The following is a 20,877-nucleotide window of genomic DNA, read 5'->3' as shown; positions in this document are numbered from 1 at the left end:
GACGATAAAATGACAAAGCTATCCAGTGGAAAGGAACAGCACTTTGATTGTTTTCTGGGCCACAAGGGATATTCCAGTTCCACATGATACCTAACGGGAAATGTGAATCACGGCAAGTTGGGTTGAGTCTGATCCAATGACCCTCCTGTCAATTTTTAAACTTCCTCATTGACAGGTTAATATCTATAATCAGGATTTCCAGCTTTCACTACAACAGACACATCCAAGAGAGAGGAAAATAACCCATTTCTTTAAGTTTCCATTGTGTGTTCACACTCAGCTTTCACTACAACAGACACATCCAAAAGAGGAAAATTACCCATTTCTTTAAGTTTCCATTGTGTGTTCACACAGGATCTCCTGTTCTACAGAATCTGTAGATAAGATTGCTGCTGTAACAGCTTGGAATTTGACAGAAGTATACACAAAGCTATAATGGATACAACTGACATCTTCTAGTTGTATTTTGATGAGTTCCTTTTGTTTGGTTTTTTTTGGACACCTCTAGAATTGATGAAATGAGACATCATTTATTGGCCAGTGAGTTCTACATGTACTTGTATGTCTGTGTGTGTGTGTGTTCACATGAAATTTGTTGTTCTGCATTGTTCTGACCTTAGAGTCATATTCTGCCACCCTATAAAGCACCATAGGGCCAGCTCATCTTCTAGAACTCTCATATGGAGATCCACGAGCAGATAATGAAGATGAATATAGAGGTAGTCTTAATCACTGGCTGAAAAGATGATTGCATGGACATGAATCACGTCTGTTCATTTATATTTGCATTTTTTTTTTCCTAGAAGTGGTAAAACTACTTTATTCATAATAATAGCGAAGTGGTGGTGTATGAATTAAGCTGAATATTTACATTATCTAGAGGGAGGGAGGAACAAGGGAGGGAGGGAGGGAGGGAAGAAGGAAAGGAAGGAAAGGAAGGAAGGAAAGGAAGGAAGGAAGGAAGGAAGGAAGGAAGGAAGAGGAAGAGAGAAAAAGAGGGAGGGAGGGAAGGGAAGGAGGAGGAAGGAAGGAAGGAAGGAGGGAAGGAAGGAAGGAAGGAAGGAAGGAAGGAAGGAAGGAAGGAAGGAAGGAAGGAAGGAAGGAAGGAAGGAAAGGAAAAGAGAGAAAGAAAGTTTTATCTAGACTCTTTTCTCTAGATAATCTTTTCTCTAGACTCATTTCTTTTGGTGTCAGGCTGTGACTGCCTTTGTGTCAGAGCTTTTAGAATCATAGAACCTTTTAGGCTGGAAAAGACCTCCAAGATCATCAATTCCAACCACTAACTCAGCATCACCAAGTTCATCACTAAACCCTGTCTTCAAGTGCCACTTCCATACGCCCTTGAAACACCTCCAGGGATGCAATTTTCCTCATCAAAGTTTTTCTCATTGCAGAGACATGAGTTTACTCCATGCTTTAAGGTGAAAGGTGGGATCCAGCTCTGAGTCAGAGCCATGTGGTTGAGAATCTGTGTCTTTTAACACTGCAGTGTCTTCATGTGTCAGAGAAATTGGTTTGCAAAGTATTCACGTTATATGGAGTCCCCTCAAAATTCAAAGTTTATTTTTAATTTCCTCGTCTCTCTGGAAGGCACTTTCAGATCTTTTTTCTGCTGATGCTTTCTTCTAATTACCCTCTTGACCCAACAGTGACTTTTATTTCAATTGCTTTTCTTTCTCTTCAGTTTGATGCTTCTTCCATTCTCAGGGCTGTGCCTATTCCACACAGGTTCTCCTGAGCTAATCAAACTGATTTTGTGCTTTATTACCCCTGTGTTTGCCAAGATGAGCAGCACATTGTCCGGGAGCAAGGCAAAGCCGTGTGCTGCTGGGGACAATTACTCGTTTTCCATTCACTGTGGAATCAGCTGAGAGGAGCCAGTGTGGATAGAGATGGTTCCTTTGCAGACAGCCAGATTTATGTGCCTTGGATTCCATCCCTGGTGTTGCAAGAACACGTGCTGTGGAAGGTCCTAATAATGTCCAAACATAATGAGTTTATTAAGCACAATATGGGACACAGCTGGGAGCCCAGGCTGTCAGAAATGCAATAGGAAAGGAGGACAATAGGAATTGTGGAGGGGAAAAAATTACACAGTTTCCGAGTGCTCATGCAGTGTCTTAACCTTGTCTTTCAGTGTAGTAGAAAAGAGTGAAACTGTTAAAACAAAAGAAAATGGGATTTTCGCCTCCCTAAGGATGGAAGAGACAGGATTGTAGCCCCAGGCCTGCTCTGGGATACATCTCCTCGACAATATTTGCTTGAGGAATCACAATAGTAGAGGTATCTTTTTCTCTACCCAGTGAGAAGCTGGGAAACACATTTTGTCTGTCCCTTTATCAAGATGGGCTGGAGTTTGGCCCATGAAAGCTTTTGTTGTTGATTGGAAGTGGATGAAGGAGTGTGGATGTTCATCTGGGCCCTCACCACAGACTGCCAGCTCAGAATGTTCAGTGAAGTCCAAGCTGTTGTGTTCAGAATGCCTCTGACTTTGCACTGGGAAATGACAAGGAATTGTACACCTGAGGCAAAGAAAGATTGTTTGATCATCCTCTCTGAACAACTTGGCAAGTTTTCCACATGCCCAAGCACCCTTTTCTCAGTACCAAGGTTGTGTCAGACTGGTTCCTTCACACCATGTTGTATGTATTCCTTTGGCTTCAGGAAATACAATTAGTTACTCATTGTATTCACCACCTTCCAAACCATTTCCTGTTTTAATACTTTTTCCTGCTCTGAAGCAGGAAGGGTAGTCTTTTTTCCCAGGGGTGATGGGAGTTTGCTGTGCTGTTGCTGGAGCTCCAATGCTGGAGTCTTCCCCTTGGGTCCATCACCAGCTACAGGAAGACTCCTGTGGAGTCTGCCCATGCTAAAAAAAGAGTGGAATGTTTTCTTAAAGATGCCTTTGGCTTTTTCTCACAGCTGAGAGCACCTTGCTTGGAGCCTGGCTCAGGTCTGGGGGCAATGGTGCTTTATCATGGCAGTTTGATCTTAAGATAACCAGCTCAGCACATCAGGAGGGCTAATTGTGGGTGCTAACAGTGGCATCACACTCTGATAAACAGAATATTTTTAGTTAAGGAATAGTTTTGAGTTTTGTCTCCCATAGTCTGAGACAATGGGAATAAAAGGCTTTGGTCTAGAGCTGAATTTTCTGCTCTGCTCTTACTGTGAGAGATGTCTGCTCCACATGTGCTGGGCAGGTTCAAAGCAGAGCCTCATGGACAGGTTACATCAAAAACAATATTTACACCCACAGCCAGGGAAGGAAACACAGACCACCAGTCAAGGAAACCAAATTAATCAGGGAGCTCTTGCAAAGCGTTGATATGCTGGGTAGAGAATGTGTTTTCCTGGTTGTGGAGTAATAATTCTGAGAGCCCTCGCCAAGCAGCACTTAAAGCCCTGCTGGAATGGAGCAGCACATCGTTATCTTTATGATCCCAGTATTAATTTCATATTAGCAATGAAGTATCACATACACCACAGATGCTTAAAAAGGATAATTGATCTGCTGTGAAAAGGGAATCTTTTCTCACATGATTTTTTTTTTTTTTGCTTTGCCTAATGCTTCCTGATTGTGTGGTAGTTTGCAATTATTTCCCTGCATTGGAGTGCCTGTGGTCTTTAGTTAAGAAGTTTTGTCATTTCACCAGGCCTCTGGGGACATCAGTAACATAAGGGCACAATAAATCTGATGGATAATGCAATAGAGAAAATAATGCCAATCAAGGCAAGAATTTTATTGATGGTGTTATGTAGGAGATGTGCCAAGAAGAGCAATTCTTGTGCAATTCTTGTGCCCAGGGAGGGATGAATTGTGTTCCATAGCCTCTGCTATCATGACTCTATCACTGCAAAGATAAGCTAGAAAATCTTGACCTCTGGATGCATGATCCACTCGTGTCCACTTGAATTTTCAGAGAGCACCTCCATCAGACAGACATTCAAAGTTGTTGCAATGTCAAAATACTCAGATATCCAGAACTGAGATGTCATTAACCTTCAATGTTTCATCGTATCTGTACTCGTGAAGCAGCACAATATGAAGGAGAAGAATTGGTATATTGTGAGAATTTCTTTTATTTATAAAGTTCAGGCAGTTTAAGTGGAGTTTGTTTCAAAAATATATCAAGTCTTGTTTAGTTTTATACTTATGCCCCAGAAAATCATAACCTTTCAAAGCTCAGGAGAGGCTGGGCTTTATGACCACTCCTATGAAGGGATGGGATATAGTGGATTAGGACTTTCAAAGAGGTTTTGATAATTTGCAGATAATCAAGAAATTAATCAGATCTTCATATAGTGTAAATTTGGATAATTCAAGAAAGAATTGTCTGAGCAACACTTACTAAAGTCTGTTTTGGAACAGCTTTAGATAGTTGTGGTTTTTTTTAATATGTTAGGAAAAATCTATAATACTGGAGGACTGCAAAATGCAGGAGCTGTCAGGTTATACAGAAGTGATAAAGAGTGTACTTTGTAAGGACAAATTATAATGCTCATATCTTCAGGGAATTTCAATTTAATTGAAACCACTCAAAGGAAAATAATAAAACAAAACCAAAAACCAACACTCCACCAAAATTGTAATGGGGACAGCTGAAGTAAATCATACATGGGAGTTATTAGGCTGTGTTAATAAAAGGAACTAAGATAATACTGAAAGTAAGAAAAGGCTGCATCATAGAGGGAAGCCAGGGCTCTGTTTTACTTGCCATTAATGCTTTGGTGTCTTAAACTTTGGGAATGGAATTTTCTGTGTTTGCCCTCATCAGGCCTGAACAAACAGAGGAAAAGAAAAATGGTTCTTGTAAAGCAGTAATTCACTTTGTCCAGAATTAGGCATAGAGTCACAGAACCATAGAATGGTTTGAAGTGGAAGGGACCTTTCAAAAGTCACCCAGTCCAAGCCCCTGCCATGGCAGGGACACTTTCCACTAGACCAGGTCTCTCCTTTCTATATTTAGGAGATAGAAATTGCTCCCTGAGCTTACCTACATCTCCACTGACTGTAGGCTCAGCTATAAAGATCTTTTTGATGTGGCAATGCTGGTTAATGCCTTCACTAATGATCGGGATGATGGGACAGAGTGCACCTGCAAGAAGGTTGAAGGTTACACAAATTTAAGAGGAGTGGTTGATAGACCAAGAGGTTGATTGTGCTGCTGCTCAGAGGGAACCAGAGAGGTCTGAGAAATAGGCAGAAAGATGAAGAAGAAGGAGACATGCAAAGTCCTGCACTAGGAGAGGAATAATTCCAAGCACAAGGGCAGGCTGGGAATCAGCTGCTGGAAAGCAATTCTGCAGAGAAGGACGTAAAGCTCTGTGGACACAAAGTGGATTCTGAGCCAGCAAAGTGCCCTTGCAGCGATGAAATCCAGAAGCATCATCAGCTGCCTGAGGAAGAGCCTTGGCAGCATGTCAAGGGAGGTGATAATTCCTCTCTCTCAGCCCTGGAGTGCCTGGTCCAGGGCTGGGCTGCTGAGAGCATGAACACAGTGGGCTCTGTGAGGAGCCACAAAGGTTATTAAGGAATTACAACAAGAGATTTGGGGGGATTTTATCAATATGTAGAAATCCCTGATGAGAGGGTGCAAAGGAGGTGGACCCAGGCTGTTCTCTGTGCTGACAGGAGGCAATTAGCACAAACACACAGGAAATTCAGCTGTAGGATAACACTTTGAATTGTTAGAATGGTCAAATACTAAAAGAGGTTGATCAGATAAGTTGTTGAGTCCCAGCATTTGAGATATTCAGAAACTGATTGAGAATGGGTTTTGAATGGTCAAATACTAAAAGAGGTTGATGAGATAAATTGTTGAGTCCCAACATTTGAGATATTCAGAATCTGATTTGAGAATGGGTTTTGAATAACAGACAATCCGCAGAGGTCCTTCCTACCCCCAGTTGTGTGAATCCTCTTTTGCAGTCATTCTTCTTGCAAAATCACATTGCTTTGATTTATTTCCTACACAAGTCCTCGTGGAAGCAAATGGAATTGATAATTCTACTTCATATAGAAATATTTGGACACCTAAACTCTCGTTTGCGTATGAGAGACTCAGCATCTGCAGTTTACAATTTCTACTTTTCTAATCACACCTTTATCTGCACTTTTAGAAAGGGAGTTCTAGTAAAATTCACAGGTGTTTTCTGAGCTTTATGCAAGGAAAAAAATGCCAAAATCCTATTCCTCCAGAAAGTGAAAGGATTATTACTGAGTATTGCTAACAGACTTGGATATTCATTATCTAGGCATATTCTTATATGCAGCTGAATCTATTTCTTTCAAATATATCCATGCAAAATTATTTTAGTGCAGTATCACCTCCCTTTTAAATGTTGTTTTATTAAGCAGCAATTTTCCTGCACAGTGAAAAAACTGGATACCAGCAGAGTCTGCCTGATCGCATCTGTAATGAATGGATATTTTTCAGCCTGTGATTCCCACACCAGCTCACATATTAGATGAATGGACAGCCTGCATCCATCTTGTGGACCATTCTATGAAAAAAATTCCACTTTGTTTGTTGACAACTCTTTGAGGCAAAGGTGTGCCATTTTTGCCTGAGACCCTCAAGACATTCATGTGCAGCTGAAAAGGGTTTTGTCCTTTGTAGCAGTAAATCCTGTCTGAAAATCCACTTCTTAGACCTCCTGATGTAATGACCCTTTCAATCCTTTTTTGTTTTGTCATTGACCACAGACTTGGTGAGTGGGAACAAGGACTTGGGGGACTTTGCCATTTAAATACATAAAGGGGGAATAAAAGTCTTGGTTTATAAAAGAAAGTAGAGTCAGACCCTTGGCTGCTGTGACCCTATGAAGAAGTTTTAATTTCAGCAAATTAAAAAGTAGGTAAACAAAATCAACCCAAAATATTTAAACTTCAAAAAATAATAACTACTCTATTAAATAAAGTGGAAAGATCGTGATATTCTTTTCCTTTGCCTTAATAGGGTTGCTCTTTGTGGAGTATTTTCCATGGAAATCTTTAGAGTTCTTGCTGTCTGGTATTAAATCTTCTTTTAGCTTTTCTGTTGCCTTAAATATATCAGCATCAATTTATTGACACCCAAAATAATCCAATTCCTTCTCAATCCTTTGTGATAGGTGAAACTTCACTGTTTTGGGTTTCATATTGCTGATCCATATATTTCAGACTGGAGGTTGGATTATTCTGTCCTGATTTAGATACCCACAGTGTAGATGTCAACAAACAAGCTGACTGCTCAGAATTCCTTTACACTCTGGGAGAGGAGCTGGAAGTTTAAAGGAGATGGTTAAAATAGGTCAGACAAAACACTTCCTTCACATGTCTGCTTCTCTCTGCTGATATAAAAAGAGACTTGACAATGAGCTCATGTGTGAGGATGTCTCTCCCAGGTTTCTAAAATTAGGGGACATGTCCTGGGTCACTGAGGGGTCGATTTCCTCATTCTGCTCACAGCTGGTGAGCAGGAACATGAGGAAGGGGCACTGTGCCTTTTCAATAAATGATGTAGCTGGAATATCACATTTAGGAACTTACAGGAGGAGAATCATAAATTGCAGTATGGTATTGAAAGCCTAAAGATAAAACAATATTGGGTGCATAATGAAAGGTGATCCAGCACTCAGGAGAGCTGGTCAGGGGGGTGGAACACTTCTCCTGTGAATGCAGGCTGAGAGTAGGGAATGTTCATCCTAGAGAACAGAAGGCTCCAGGGAGACCTTAGGGCACCTTCCAGTACCTAAAGGGGGGTTAAAAGAAGTCTGGAGAGGGACTTCTTGTGTCATGAAAGTCCAAAGGGGAATGGCCTTAAATTGAAGGAGGGTAGATTGAGATTAGATATTAGGAAGAAATTCTTTGCTGTGATGTTGGGGAGGCACTGGAACAGGCTGCCCAGAGAGGTTGTGGAGTCTAAGGCCAGAAATCTGTTCTAGTGGAAGGTATCCCTGTCCATGGCAGGAGGTTGGAATGATCATCTTTAAGGTTCCTTCCAACCCCAAGCCATTCTAGGATTTCATGATAATTAGCTGTTCATATATTTTGCACCCAGTAATTCTCCACCTTTTTTCTTCATAGGGAAATGTTCTTCGTGTCTCTAAGAAGCACTGGAGGAACTGTGCATGGGGTGGTTGACTTTTCTGAAATGCATTCAGTCTGCAAAACCTCAGTTTCTCCTGCATGCTGTCAGAAGTTTTCAGATTTCCTCACCTGGGCAGGAGCTTGGTCATGGGGCAGGAAGGGGATGTGGTGGGAGGCCCTGCCTGGACACTGAAATGGGATAAATTAAGTGATGAATTCCCATTTGATCATCACTGGTCTGAACCATTTTGGGTGAGCTCTGAAATGTGTTGGTTTCCTTTCAAACCACTGGCACACATCCCAGAGGACCATAGCAAGGAGCCCAGCAGATCAGGTGGTTTCTTTTGGGTGAGATCTCAGTAAGAGCTTGTAACTGCCTTGGAAAGCCACAAAAAATCCTCTTTCATTCATCAAAAAAATTCCTCAACTTCATTCATCCAGTGGGCGCACTCTGTGATGCTGTATAACAATTTCACCCATATTTAATATGGGGGCTTTTTATCCTTTGGAGCAGTGGTTTATTACCTTTTTATGCCTGCCTGGGAGTAGTCCCATTGCGCCTAGGAAGGTCTCACTGTGTGGTTTTGTTCATTGGTGACATCAGATTGTGCACTTGGCACTCGTGGGCCTCTCGTAGAGGAATTGTCCTCACCAGCCCCCAGAGACCTTTTTAGATGGAGAAGGAAGTGGGGACTTGCAGCAGAAGAAGTTTTGCCAGAGCTTTACCAGCCTGCCCTTGAAGCAACTCAGATGCTTTCATAAAGAATCTGCTCTGGCACTGAAAGTGTTTCCAGTGGACAAATTCACCTTCAGAGGGGATGAATTATTTTCTCAAGTCACTAGGTGACCAGAACAATGTTCTTTTCTTTTTTCTTCTTCCTGTATATCAGCCATGCTTGAAATAAACCCCTGAAACCTATCCTGTTTTAACAACAATCAGCTGTTTTTCAGTCTCAGACACTTCTACAGCCCTTCTGTTTCACCAGAGATAACTGAAGATTATTTTGAGGAGCTGTTTATCCATAATTGAAAGGTGCAACCCCTCTGTTATTGGCTTTTTTGACTTCACTAATTTTAATTACAGTGGCAGATGCAGATGAAACAACAACATGAGGCATCAGTAATGAAATTACAGGATTTATCAACCAGTGACATCAGAAGAAAATATAATCATTCAAGCTTCCCTTCCAAATCCAATACTGATATCATTATTTCTTTTTCTCAATACTGAATGGCAATGTTTACCAGCATTACCTATATATTTTTAAAAAGTTTATTTTTCTAGCATAACATAGCTGGTAGTAGTTATTTGGGAGGTAGCTGGGCTTTAATTGGTGATAGAGATAACTACCCTTTAATTGATAATAGAGATAAGTAGCACTTAATTAGTAATAGGTAGACTCTGAATGTATGTATAACATACATGAGAGGAACAGCTCAACAGTATAAAAGGTTCTGCTGCAGGTCCAGGGCAGAAGTTCTGGTAGTTGTTATTCCCTGATAAACACTCCAGTCTCCCTGGATGACACGAAGGCCTCAGCCCAGTATTTGGTGCAGGTTTCCATGACTACCTTGAAGGCAAAAAATGAAGTAGATTCTTTTATTTTCCCCGCAATATGTGAGTGAAAAGCCATGAAATGGTTTGCAGATGTTCTTGTTGTCTCTCTGGAAGCTCCTTTGAAACTCAGACAAGACAGAAAACAGCCACCCTCCACTTTCCAAAACTAGGGATTTCCAGGTCAAAGTAGAAAGAGTGTTCTAAAGGTCACCCCTTTTCCCCCAGGGAATCTGTATGTGTCCATCTCTTAGCCAGGCATCTCCCACCCTTCCACTGCATTTTGATCATTTCCTGATGATCCAGTGACAGAATGAAAGGACAGAATCCAACCTCCACACCCCTCTCTGACTTTTCTGGACTGAGCTGAACACAGGAATGCAAATGATCAGGAAATAATTTCAAATCCAAGGGCTGCTAATGCATTTGTCTGGTTTTGTCTTGCTGCTGTTAATGGAATTCCAAGTCCTCACGGCTGAATGTCACCAGGGATGTTTGCTGTCCTCCTCAGCTGAGATCTTATCAATTGCTCATTATTTGATAAACCATCAGAAGTGCAGTTAAGTAATTAAATTCAGTGCCAGAACAGAGCGTGAGCGACTGATCAAGTGAGGATAGAAGAAAACAGATCAGTTTAGAGTGAATTTCATGAATCATTGTTCTCCCAAAATTTAGAGAGAGAGATTAATTTTTCTCTTTTATTTTTTGATTGAAAGACTCTCTCCTTTCTAGATGCTGATGTCCTGGCAGTGTGTTGCAGTCACTATAAAACTTGAGTGTCCTTTGGTTCTGAAAGTCCTTTTACAAATCATTCCTTTACAAATCAAAGTAGGATAATGAGAAATAAATCCAAATCTTAAAGCACATTCCCCCCCAGTCCTCAATTCTTTCGGGGCAGAGGCCAAGCAATGGAAGTCACAGATATGGATGACATTGTTGTTCATATAAATCACTCCTGATTGTGTCCTGGATGAATCCTTAGCCTGAGACTACAATTCCTTCTTTTGCCCCCCTCCTGCCAAGTTCTCAGAAAGGTTATTAACAAGCCTATTAACAGGTTATGAACAAGCCTATTAAAAGGTTACTAACAAGTCTGGGAATGGATTTTGTTATCTGGACAAACTATATAGGGAACCAGACCCCTAAAAAGCCCCCAGACAGTTTTGCTTTTAAGACACTACTAAAAATCATGAAGTGTGAACCACAGCTTCAGAGATGAAGCAGAAAGATCTTTTTTCTTGTTCAAAATAATCCACCCTTCCTCCTCCCCTGGGTACAATTCAGGTGTTTGCAGCTGCAGTACCTGTTCCAGCATTTCTTTGACACAAGTTACTGATCACACAAAGTCCTTTGCCTTTAAATTAGATATCCAAGACCACCTTTAAAACCTGCAAAATAACAAGTGCCAGTTGCAGTTCAAGTGTTGGGTTGTCTGTTTTCCGTCCATTTCTTTTTCATTCTCTCCGTGATTTACATATTCATAATAATTTTCCTCTTTTGTTGCAGAGATCTTGATGTGAAGACCTCAAAATATCAGCAGAGCCTGTGCTTCATCTCTAATCTCACTGTTAATGAGCAAAACTTGTCCAAAATTAGAGGAGAAGATGGCCATCAACTGGAAGGTCTGCTTCTTCAGCCTCGTATTGCTTCCTGTGGTAAGGAAAAATTATTTTATTTGCATTGTTCTGATATAAATACATGTTCTCCAGGCAAGCACTTGCCAAGAGGGAAGGATCTACTGCTGACACTGATTCTGGATTTTTCTGGGTGGTCTCGTAGTTTGGGTTGAGACTTTTCCAGTCTCCTTTGTTAATGAATTAGGACTGTGATCGTTGCTCATCCCGAGAAGGGCAAGTCCATCCCTTGAGAGCATTTGTTCACTGTTTTTAACCAAGATTCAAAATAAAATCAAGTCATAAATAGAAAAACAAACAAAAAAAAAGCCACAGTGTGTCTTCTGTTTCAAATCCATTGGTTTAAAAATATTTTTTTTTCCAGACACAGGGATAAAATTAAAGATTCCCTTCATTCCCCCCCATGAAACCTAAACCTTGAGATATTCCAGGCAGTGCTTTTGGAGGCCTCCATTTTCAGAGGAGCAATTTTAAGAAACAATACCAATGGGCCTCTAAAGATACTAAAGGCACTTCAAGTCATCCATCATTTTTCTGAAGATATTCTACTCTTGATGAAGATGACAGGGATTAATTTTTCCCCACAAGTCTTTACTTACTAGACAACATTCTCTTCCATTAATAACTCTGTGTAAACATGTTTGGGGATTGTAACTCTCCCTCTCCATGGTCCCCACACACAGTGACTGCACATCTCCTCACAGAACAGCCACAAAAACACTGAAAAAAATTTTTTATTTCCCTTTGTAGCTGTGAGGAGTCACACACAAGCCCTGCAATAACCTCTTCTGGCATTCAGCACAATTCTGTGTTAAACCATTGCTCACAAATTTGCTTTTCAGCTCTTCTCCAGGAGCTTTGCTCACGGGGATTCAGTGACAAACTGCACCAGGATTTCAATTCTCCAGCTCGTTCCCCTAAAGAGCCTTCTGCAACTTCCATGCAAATGCTTTACACTTGCTTAATACACAGATATTTTCACATTAGTGCACTTTAATAATCCGTATTCGAAAGAATTCATGACATTTAGTTGGTTTTACTTTTAAATGGCAGCTGTTTATTGTGATGGTGGTGTGACCACAGCATCTTTTAGCAGTTTTTGCAGTTTTTTGCTCTTGTGTATCAATTATGTGGCCTGTCTTCTACAATGCATAGCAGGAAGCACAGAGAAGTTGCTTTTACTTTGGCACACAAAAATATATTTTCTTTCCTTTTGGCTCTTATTTAGAGTCCATTTCACTGCACATCTGAAATGTGGCATAATTCAGCTAAATTCTGTAGAATTGGGTTGGAACTGGTACCATAGATGTGTTCATCCAAATAATACAATCCTTTACATACAAATACATGGCCTTGGAATTTTTATAGAGAGCATGGCTCCTGTGACTCTTCCTTAGACTTCCTGCTCAGGTAGAAATGATTAATTATTGAAAACGGAGTATGTTTAATTTTTATAACACTTCTCTAAAATTGCTAATGAAAACTTCCTCTGAGCTAATGGGGAGGGGGAAAACCCCCCAAATTTAACCCAGTTTAGGTACTGATGTTCATGTGAGATTCCTGACTATAAAAGGAGTTCAGCTCAAATTCAGATGCTGGTGTTTTGGACATAGAAGTGTTGATGACATGGATCCTGCCCTGGGAGAAACTGGAAAGCTGAATTCCTGGCCATGCAAGCATATTTTTCAGGCTGCAACCAAAATAATTAAATTATCATAAGGCAAAAGGCATTTCTGTTAAATGACCAACAGCCTTCATGATTTCAAGATTTTTGGTGCTCAGCTCGAGACCCTTGAAAGGTGTCTTGTTATTTAGAGGTGAACAGTTTTTAATTAAGGGAAATAAATGAACAAATCTCTTGAGCTCTCAGATGGGTGACCTTCCTGGCAGATGGAGAAGGACAGCAAATTCCCAGTTGCTCACGTTTCAGGACATAACTGTGGTTGCTGAGCTGGATAATTAGTGATCAGCTCCAGCTTGTGGAAAGAACAGCTCTTAATGAAATACCAAATAGCAAACCAGAGCTAATAAGAAAAAAGTCTGATTTTTTTTTTTTTTGCTGCTTCTGTGAAGTTTGTGATCTTCTGTATGATTATAAGGTTTTACTGCAGTCTTTTGCAGGAATCCAGACATAAAGTTACCAATTTAGTACACATGAATTTGTGTGTTTGCACACACAGAGCCCACCACAGAGATGATACAATAATTTGTGTGTAAGTATTCATTTCACATTAAATCCCTACATTTCTTTTCACAGACCAAATTTCAGGAATGATATAATGTGATTTATATTTCTTCCCTTGCTGTCATCCTTTTGCAGTTCTTGTGGTAACACATTTCTCTCCACTGGGGCACACCCTTTCCCTGTGAACCATCTGTAAAGTGCTGTGCTGGTGACCTCAAATTGGCACTTTCCTGTCATGCAGATTTTCCAATTTTCTACCAAGGGAGTGGATGTGACTTTTAAAATATTTAAGAGTAATTGAAAGTCATCATGGACTCCACAGTGTTCCTGGAAAAAACTGTTTATATACTGCTTTCCTCCAAGCACATCTGGTCAGACCCATTTTACCCACAAAAGCCCCAAACTGATGTCCACATCCATAAACAAACCAAGAAAAGACAAAAAGAGAACCAAGTATGAATGGGAAATTCCAGGTGGCTTCAAGTATAGGCTCCAGCCAGACAACAAAAATATAATATGCTAAGAAATAATTAAAAATGAGCATTTTGAACCAGTTCTAACTGTCAGAGTCAAGGGTGGTTCAGTTTTTCCTGTGTTTTACAGGCTGCTCTGCATTAACCTAACCTCTGAACCCCTCGGGACTGAAGGCACCACGATCCCTGCAAGGCTTTTAGAGGAATTCTTGAGTTTACTTTTTTTTTTCCTGCCATTTTAAGTGCTTTCCTAGATTTAAATACCCATGTTGCTATTTTAGCTGGTTTTAACTGACTTCTTCTGGCTCAGCTCTTCCCAGTAATTTCCATTCTTTGCTTTGGATGAAACTCTGAACAGCCTGGGATAGTGGGAGGAGTCCCTTGTCCATGGCAGGGGGGTTGGAACAGGATGATCTTTGAGGTCCCTTCCAACCCAAACCTTTCTAGGATTCCATAATGTCTTTTCTTTGGCATTTTGATTTTTCTGACTGGCATTTTGATTGACTTTGCTTTCCATTCATCTGTGATAACACTGGGCTATGTGTTGGTTTGGGTTTTTTTTCAATTGGAAAATATTAACAAAAGTAATCATAAAATTATGGAGAAGAAAGGATCCTGAACCATTATTCCTTTGGTTCCAAATGTACTTGAGAAACAATGAGTTTCATGACTCACAAAGTTGGCTTGGTGTATGAACTGAATTTTAAATCTAACTGCAATGCAGGTGTTCTAACTGTCCAGAATAATTCCTTCTGATGTATTTCTTCACCTAATACTTGGAATTTCTTGTGGGTACGTATTTAATTAAATGTTTCCAGTGGTAGAATATTCAGTGTAATGTTTGATCAGCTGGAAAGAATGTTCTCCTTTTAAAAAAAGAGAGAGAAATATGGGAAAGGGAAGGTGTCAGAGATGCCTCTTGTGTAACAACATTGGAGTGTGATCTCTGAGTGAGAGTCAGGTGGGCAGACACAGATCTGGATGTGCAGGCAGCACCTCGCAGAGCAGAGAATGAAACCTGGATCTGATGAGAGTTAAGTAATTCATGAAGAGCTGAAGAGAGAAACTGAAGTGTTTGCTCAGCCCCTGTTTGCTGCAGGGGGGAATGTTTCTCAGCCTTCTCCGGGTGTGTATGGGCTGCAGAGCAGAGAACTCTCTGTGTCCCCCATTATTCATCCCTGGCTGTCACTCCCAGTGCCAGGCTACCTTCAAATAGAATCATCCACCTTCCAACCTCTGTTATTTTTAAAAGATGAAGAACAGTGCATTCAGACACAATATTCTACAAGTTTCTCTCCCAGCCTGCAACGTTTTTAAGCACAGCCCAAAATATGAGGCTCCTCAGGCACAGACATAAAAGCTTGGATTGGTCCCTGCTCTTTAAGAAAAGCATTTTTTTCCATTCCAGGGCTTAATGAGAGAGCTTTTAATGAGTTTACCTGCCTGGTGATTTGTATCATCTCATAACCCTGTTAGGGAAGTCAAGCTCTCTGTAGGACTGCAGGTTTCTCCAACACAGTGCACAGTTGCATGCGACTTCCCTGTTATTTATGTAATGAAAATATAAATATTTTATATACAAACACAGCCTGGGGACTGCTGGGAATGTTCTCCTTAGGAGATAAAGACTCAGCTAACCAAGGCATTAATGCTGCTGGAGCTTTTCCATTTTAATAGGAGGAGCTGGTCCTGGGGGCAATCTGGAGAAAATAGCAACCTCTTAAAAGTCTTGTCTAAAATAGAAAAACAAAGTCTTTGGATGTGTAATACTTGGTAAAACAGTTTCAAAGAACCGGTTCATAATTCTGGTGTCACAAAAATCATCTTAGAAAATCAGTATGGCAAAACCACAGGGGCCTTGGTACCAACCAGCTTCTAGGCCATTCCAGAGGCACAAAAATTAGGATTTTAAGTCCAGATGGTTGTTACCTTGTCAGTTAGGTGGGATAGGGGCTTACAGAGAATGCCAGAGTGGGAGTGGGATTTCCTCCTGCCATATTTCTAAAGTTTCTGTGGATTTTTGCTGATAAAACTCAGTATTTTTACACTCCTGAAGGTGGTAGGAGCCCTGGATGTTGTGTTGGTGCTGTGTCTGTGCACTGGCACTTGTAACCTCACCTGGGCACCTCATGTGGCAGTCAGGATTGAAGAAGCTAAAGAAAGACACCTGGTTAAAATGTTAAAATATTTTTCATAGGATGGTTTCTGTTGGAAGGGCCCTTAGGTAATGTCGGGTGTCCTGGGCAGGGATACCTCCCACTAGACCAAGATTTTCAGAGCCCTGTCCAGCCTGGTCTTGAAGATGTTTAATATTTTTAAGCTGATTTGCACAAAAAGATGAATGACAGGGGGAAAAAAAAATCTAAAAATACACATATTCTACCAAAATGTGGTTCACAACACTGTGGAAAAACACAGGCATCTACCACAACTTTCCTTTAGACAAACAAGATATCTCAGTCTTAGAAATGCAAAGCAGCAGGTAACAAAGTAAAAAATAGTTGCCCTGTTGGGCATCTACAACAACTTTTTTCAGTCTTAGAAATGCAAAGCAGCAGGTAAAAAAGCAAAAAAAAAAAATAGTTTCCCTATTTTATATTAAAATGTTCCTTTTTTTGCCCTCTGGAAGCAGCAATAATTTCTGTGAGAGGCACATAAAATGATGACAGCACTGATATAAAGGCATTAATTAATGTGATTTTTTTTCCCTGCTGGTTTTGCATTCATGAGCTTGCAGGAGGGTTGGATGAGCAGTCAAATAACAAATTGGGCATTAGAAAGAGTTCTTTAAAAAGGAGGCTGTTAAAAAAGAAGTAAAATCAGAATCAGTGATTTTTTGTGTTGCTCAGCTGTTAATACCCAGCTCCTGGAGGGACAGTTTTCAAGTCTCTAGACTTCAAGAGTGTTGCCTGCAATTCCTTGGGTTTACTGACTCAACAGCCCAGGAGGGTTTCCAGTGCAGGCAGCTTGAGGAGAGAGCTGTGATGCAGAACCGAAGCTGCATCAAGAGGAGGGGGAAATGGAAGCAAAAGAGCAGGAAGAGAGGACAAAAATATGAAAAAAATCACGTTTACAGCACTATTCCTCTGTTAGGGATTTGCCTCTTGTGTTCCCTCCTGCCCCTCTCACCAGGGCTTGCAATAAAGATTTTTTTTCCCAATCTGTGGAATAAACCCTGCTGCTTCTCAGAGTGAGTGTGGGTCCTGTGGCAGGGACTCAGGGAATGATGCTGGAATCCTTCCTGGGGGAGCACATGGGGTCAGTGGCTCCCACCCCACAAACTCTGCAGACCAAACTCCCAGAGATCATCTGAGCCCAGCTGTGAGGCTGGGAAAGCAGAGTTTGCCAGGCTTCAGGGGGCTTCCAGGGCTTTTTTTCCAAAGCTATAGCAACTTGGCTTTTTAACCTCTTAGGCTTAAAAGGCCCCTTAGAAAGCAGTGCCAGCCCTAAAGCCCTCGTGCTGCTGTCACTGCAGTCCCCAGGGCCCAGAACCCAACCCCACAAACCCTTCTGGGCTCCCCTGGGCAAGGGGTGAGTTGCTCGCTCCAGGGAAACTTCTGCTCCTGACAAGAGCAGAAACTTCTGCTCCTGAAAGTTGTGTTTCCCTCAGGTTTGTTTTCCCCATGTGGAAGTGCAGATTTTGGAGCTGTGGATCCCATCTGTACCAAAATCTGATGATCTCTGTGATCTTTTTCTTCCATGCCATGGTGTTACTATAGGACACAAAATAACACGATGCGGACACTTTGAGCTCTCTCAAGGTAAAAAAGGCACTTTTATTTTCTGCCCCAACATTTACAGATTTCCAGAAATAACACGATGCGGACACTTTGAGATCTCTCAAGGTAAAAAAGGCACTTTTATTTTCTGCCCCAACATTTACAGATTTCCAAAAGTGGCAGTGGATTGGAGGATGACAGTGCCACCTCTCCAATGACACCATCAAATTTCTTCTCCTCTATAAAAAAAATGCAAAAAAAAAAAGTTATTTACAGAAAGCGTGTGAGAAAGTTTGTTACAAGAATGTAAACATCAGAAGGCTTAGAAGAACTTAAAAAATCAGGGCAACACCATATAATGCCAGTTTTGCCTAAAAGGACACCATGAATGAACGAGAGCTGCCTCTGAACTTCCCTGTGTGTGTGTGTGTGTGTTAGAGATGAATTCTGCACCTAGATAAGTCAGGAAATTCACTTAGATCATTAATTAGCCCTCTAAATGCTGGATATCTGGATTAGAATCAGAGAATTCTGGAATGGTTTGGTATGGAAGGGACCTTAAAGCCCATCCAGTGCCGCCCCTGCCATGGCAGGGACACCTTCCACCATCCCAAGCTGCTCCATGCCCTGTCCAGCCTGGCCTTGGACACTTCCAGGGATCCAGGGGCAGCCCCAGCTTCTCTGGCCAACCTCTGCCAGAAACTCAGATGAAGATATTTATCTATATTTATATATAGTTTTGTTTCTTCTATATCTAGTGTTCTTCTGTACTTGGTGTTAGGCACATCTTGACATTGGTATAACCCATCCTAAAGTCCTCTTAATGCTCTCTTTACTGCAGGGCCCTAAAAAAAAAAATATTTTAGACTAAACTTTGGTCTCTTTAGTTTTTAGAAATCTCATTTTTATTGGGCATGTATAATAAATGTTATGTGTATCAGGAATAGATGACAGTAACTCACCCTTGCCCAATTGATTGTCTTGAATTTTCAGTATCTTGTGACTCATCTTGGTAGGGTGGTTTGTAAGGTTATCACAAATGCTGTTTACTACTCTTGGTTCCTGGAACACATTTTTAAAATTCAATATTAAATGTATGTTCTTGTATGAGTAAGGGCAGATGCCAATGGATCTTTGTGTCTGGAGTAAAAGAAAATACTATAAATACATCCATTAAATACTTCAGAATCATCATAAAAACACCCCAAACTCAAAGAAGATCTATTTTAAACAAAACAGGAGAAATATTTTCCCCACAGAACAACATTTAAAAAATATTCTGTAGTACTTTCACAGAATTACTACTTCCAATAGAGTTCAAAGAATCCAATCTCAATTTGAACCACTTTTCTCCCTTTCTTTTTTAATCTAAGATTTCTAAATACTCATTTTCTTCAAACAAGAAACAACATGGAAATGAACACTTCTTAACACTCCTCAGATATTTTTAAAAGGAACAAATGCCAGATGCTTGTGTTTTTTTGGTTTTGGGGTTTTTTGGGTTGTTTGTTTATTTGGGTTTTTTAATGGTTTTTTTGTGGGTGTTTTTGTTTGGTTTTTTTTTGTTTTGTTTTTTGGCTATCAATACAATCAACATGTTAAGGGAAAATGGTTTCAAGGAACATCTTTGAGGCAGATTTAATTTGTGCTGGGGAGTTTGAGGTTTCCCAACTTCTGTGCATGTTCAGTGCCTGACCCCACTGCTCCAGCCCCCTTCAGATCTGGATTTCTCTGGATGATTTCAGAGTTATAAAGGATTTTACTGTTACTGCCCTTCCCAATAACACATTTCTGCAGTGTTCTTTTCTTGCTCTGTGGGCTCCCTTTGGAGTGCAAAATTCTCTAAGGGAATATTAATTCTCTAAGAGCTTTAGACAGAAGAAAACACTTTATCTGCTGTCCTCTTTCCAAATGATTTTGCCGCACAGTCTCTCTCCAGCTCAAAATCTGTGACCAAAATGTGTTATTGAGGGGTTATTTAGGCTAGATCCAGCCTTTGCTTGGGTTTGAAGACTTCTACAACAGTTTGTCAATAATTTCACCCACTGCTAATTGCACGTTTGGGAAGAGGCAGTCCAGAGATTTAAATTTGTTTTTTTTCTTCCCTGATAGCCACATCTAAACATTTTTGATATTTGTCATAAAACTGGGTTTTAGACCTTTACTTTATGCTTTCTTGTTTGCTAAAGGCTTGCAAGATAACTGATAATGCAAAATGGAGATTGGATAGGATTAGAGATATGCTAAAGCTCAAGGCTAGCAAGTTTTCACTTCCTCAGAGATATTAAAATGTTCTTTTTCCTGCTGCCCTCTGGCTGAGCTGGTTTTAGTTATTAGGTCTCTCTTAGCCAGTTATGATAATTTTCTCCATGATTTAAAAAAACATAAAAGAAATAATAGATTTGCTCTGCAACAGCAATTAAATTCTCACGTAATTTCAATCCAAATCCATTTCAGCACCTCTTCCGGCAACATAAATGTGTCAGATCTAAACCTTTTGGCCATCATATGTTGTTTATTGAGTCTGAAATCATTCAGAAACACCAGGTGAACAAGCTGCATCTCATTTGAAACAACCATCGACTCTCACTGTGTATTTTCAGTTTCAAAGGTTTGCCCCCCTAAATGATGAATTTACTGTCCATCCACAAATGGCTGTAGCTGTAGGAATTCTCAGGAACTCTTCATTTGCAGAGCAGCTCTGAGAGAGCCAGGAATTTTGTACGGCATCAGTGGGAATGTCTTGAAAGATGCTGAAGGTCATTTAAATCCTTAGGACAGCAAACTAATATAGTAACATATATGAAAATATATTGATTTTTCTGTTCCTCCATGTCCTCCATGTACCCTTCAAACCCGAATGCTGTGGGTCAGTTGAACTGAATTTGACAAAAGAACCACATTCTCAGAAAAATTAATTTTCTAAGAGTTTAATGCGAGTTTTTAGGCAGAGATTTTTTCTTGATTACTTACAGAAAGATAAATTTCACAAAAAACTCAATAAACTTGTTAGACAGAAGAGTGTCCAGACTGGAGCTCATCTTAGGACAAGGGTTGATGGACTTAAACTGAAAGAGAGGAGATTAAATGAGATATTAGGAAGAAATTCTTCCATTTCAGAGTGGTGAGGCCCTTTTGTCCAGGGGTAAGGACCTCTGTCTGACTCTTGGCTTTCAGACATTCTGAGCTTCAGTATCCTGAAATGAAACTTAAAAAAAAAAAAAAAAAAAAAAAAGA

The 20,877-nt window shown here is 40.4% G+C and overlaps 1 protein-coding gene across 11 annotated transcripts in view; it reads left to right on the top strand.

Annotated features, from left to right (window-relative positions):
* Positions 1–20,877, top strand: part of ADCYAP1R1 (ADCYAP receptor type I) — a 146,155-nt gene that overhangs the window by 20,462 nt on the left and 104,816 nt on the right. For all 11 annotated transcript variants that reach the window (XM_039726617.1, XM_039726627.1, XM_039726626.1 and 8 more), the window contains one exon: positions 11,136–11,284. In XM_039726617.1, coding sequence (XP_039582551.1) covers positions 11,201–11,284 — 84 coding nt within the window. In that variant the 5' untranslated portion in view covers positions 11,136–11,200. The remainder of the gene's footprint in view (positions 1–11,135; positions 11,285–20,877) is intronic.

The sequence above is a fragment of the Passer montanus genome, unplaced genomic scaffold (genome assembly GCF_014805655.1).
Source record: "Passer montanus isolate IOZ18808 unplaced genomic scaffold, ASM1480565v1 scaffold59, whole genome shotgun sequence".
NCBI classification, from domain to species: domain Eukaryota; kingdom Metazoa; phylum Chordata; class Aves; order Passeriformes; family Passeridae; genus Passer; species Passer montanus.
Note: the sequence above shows the minus strand (reverse complement) of the source record. Positions and strands in the feature narration are given on the sequence as shown.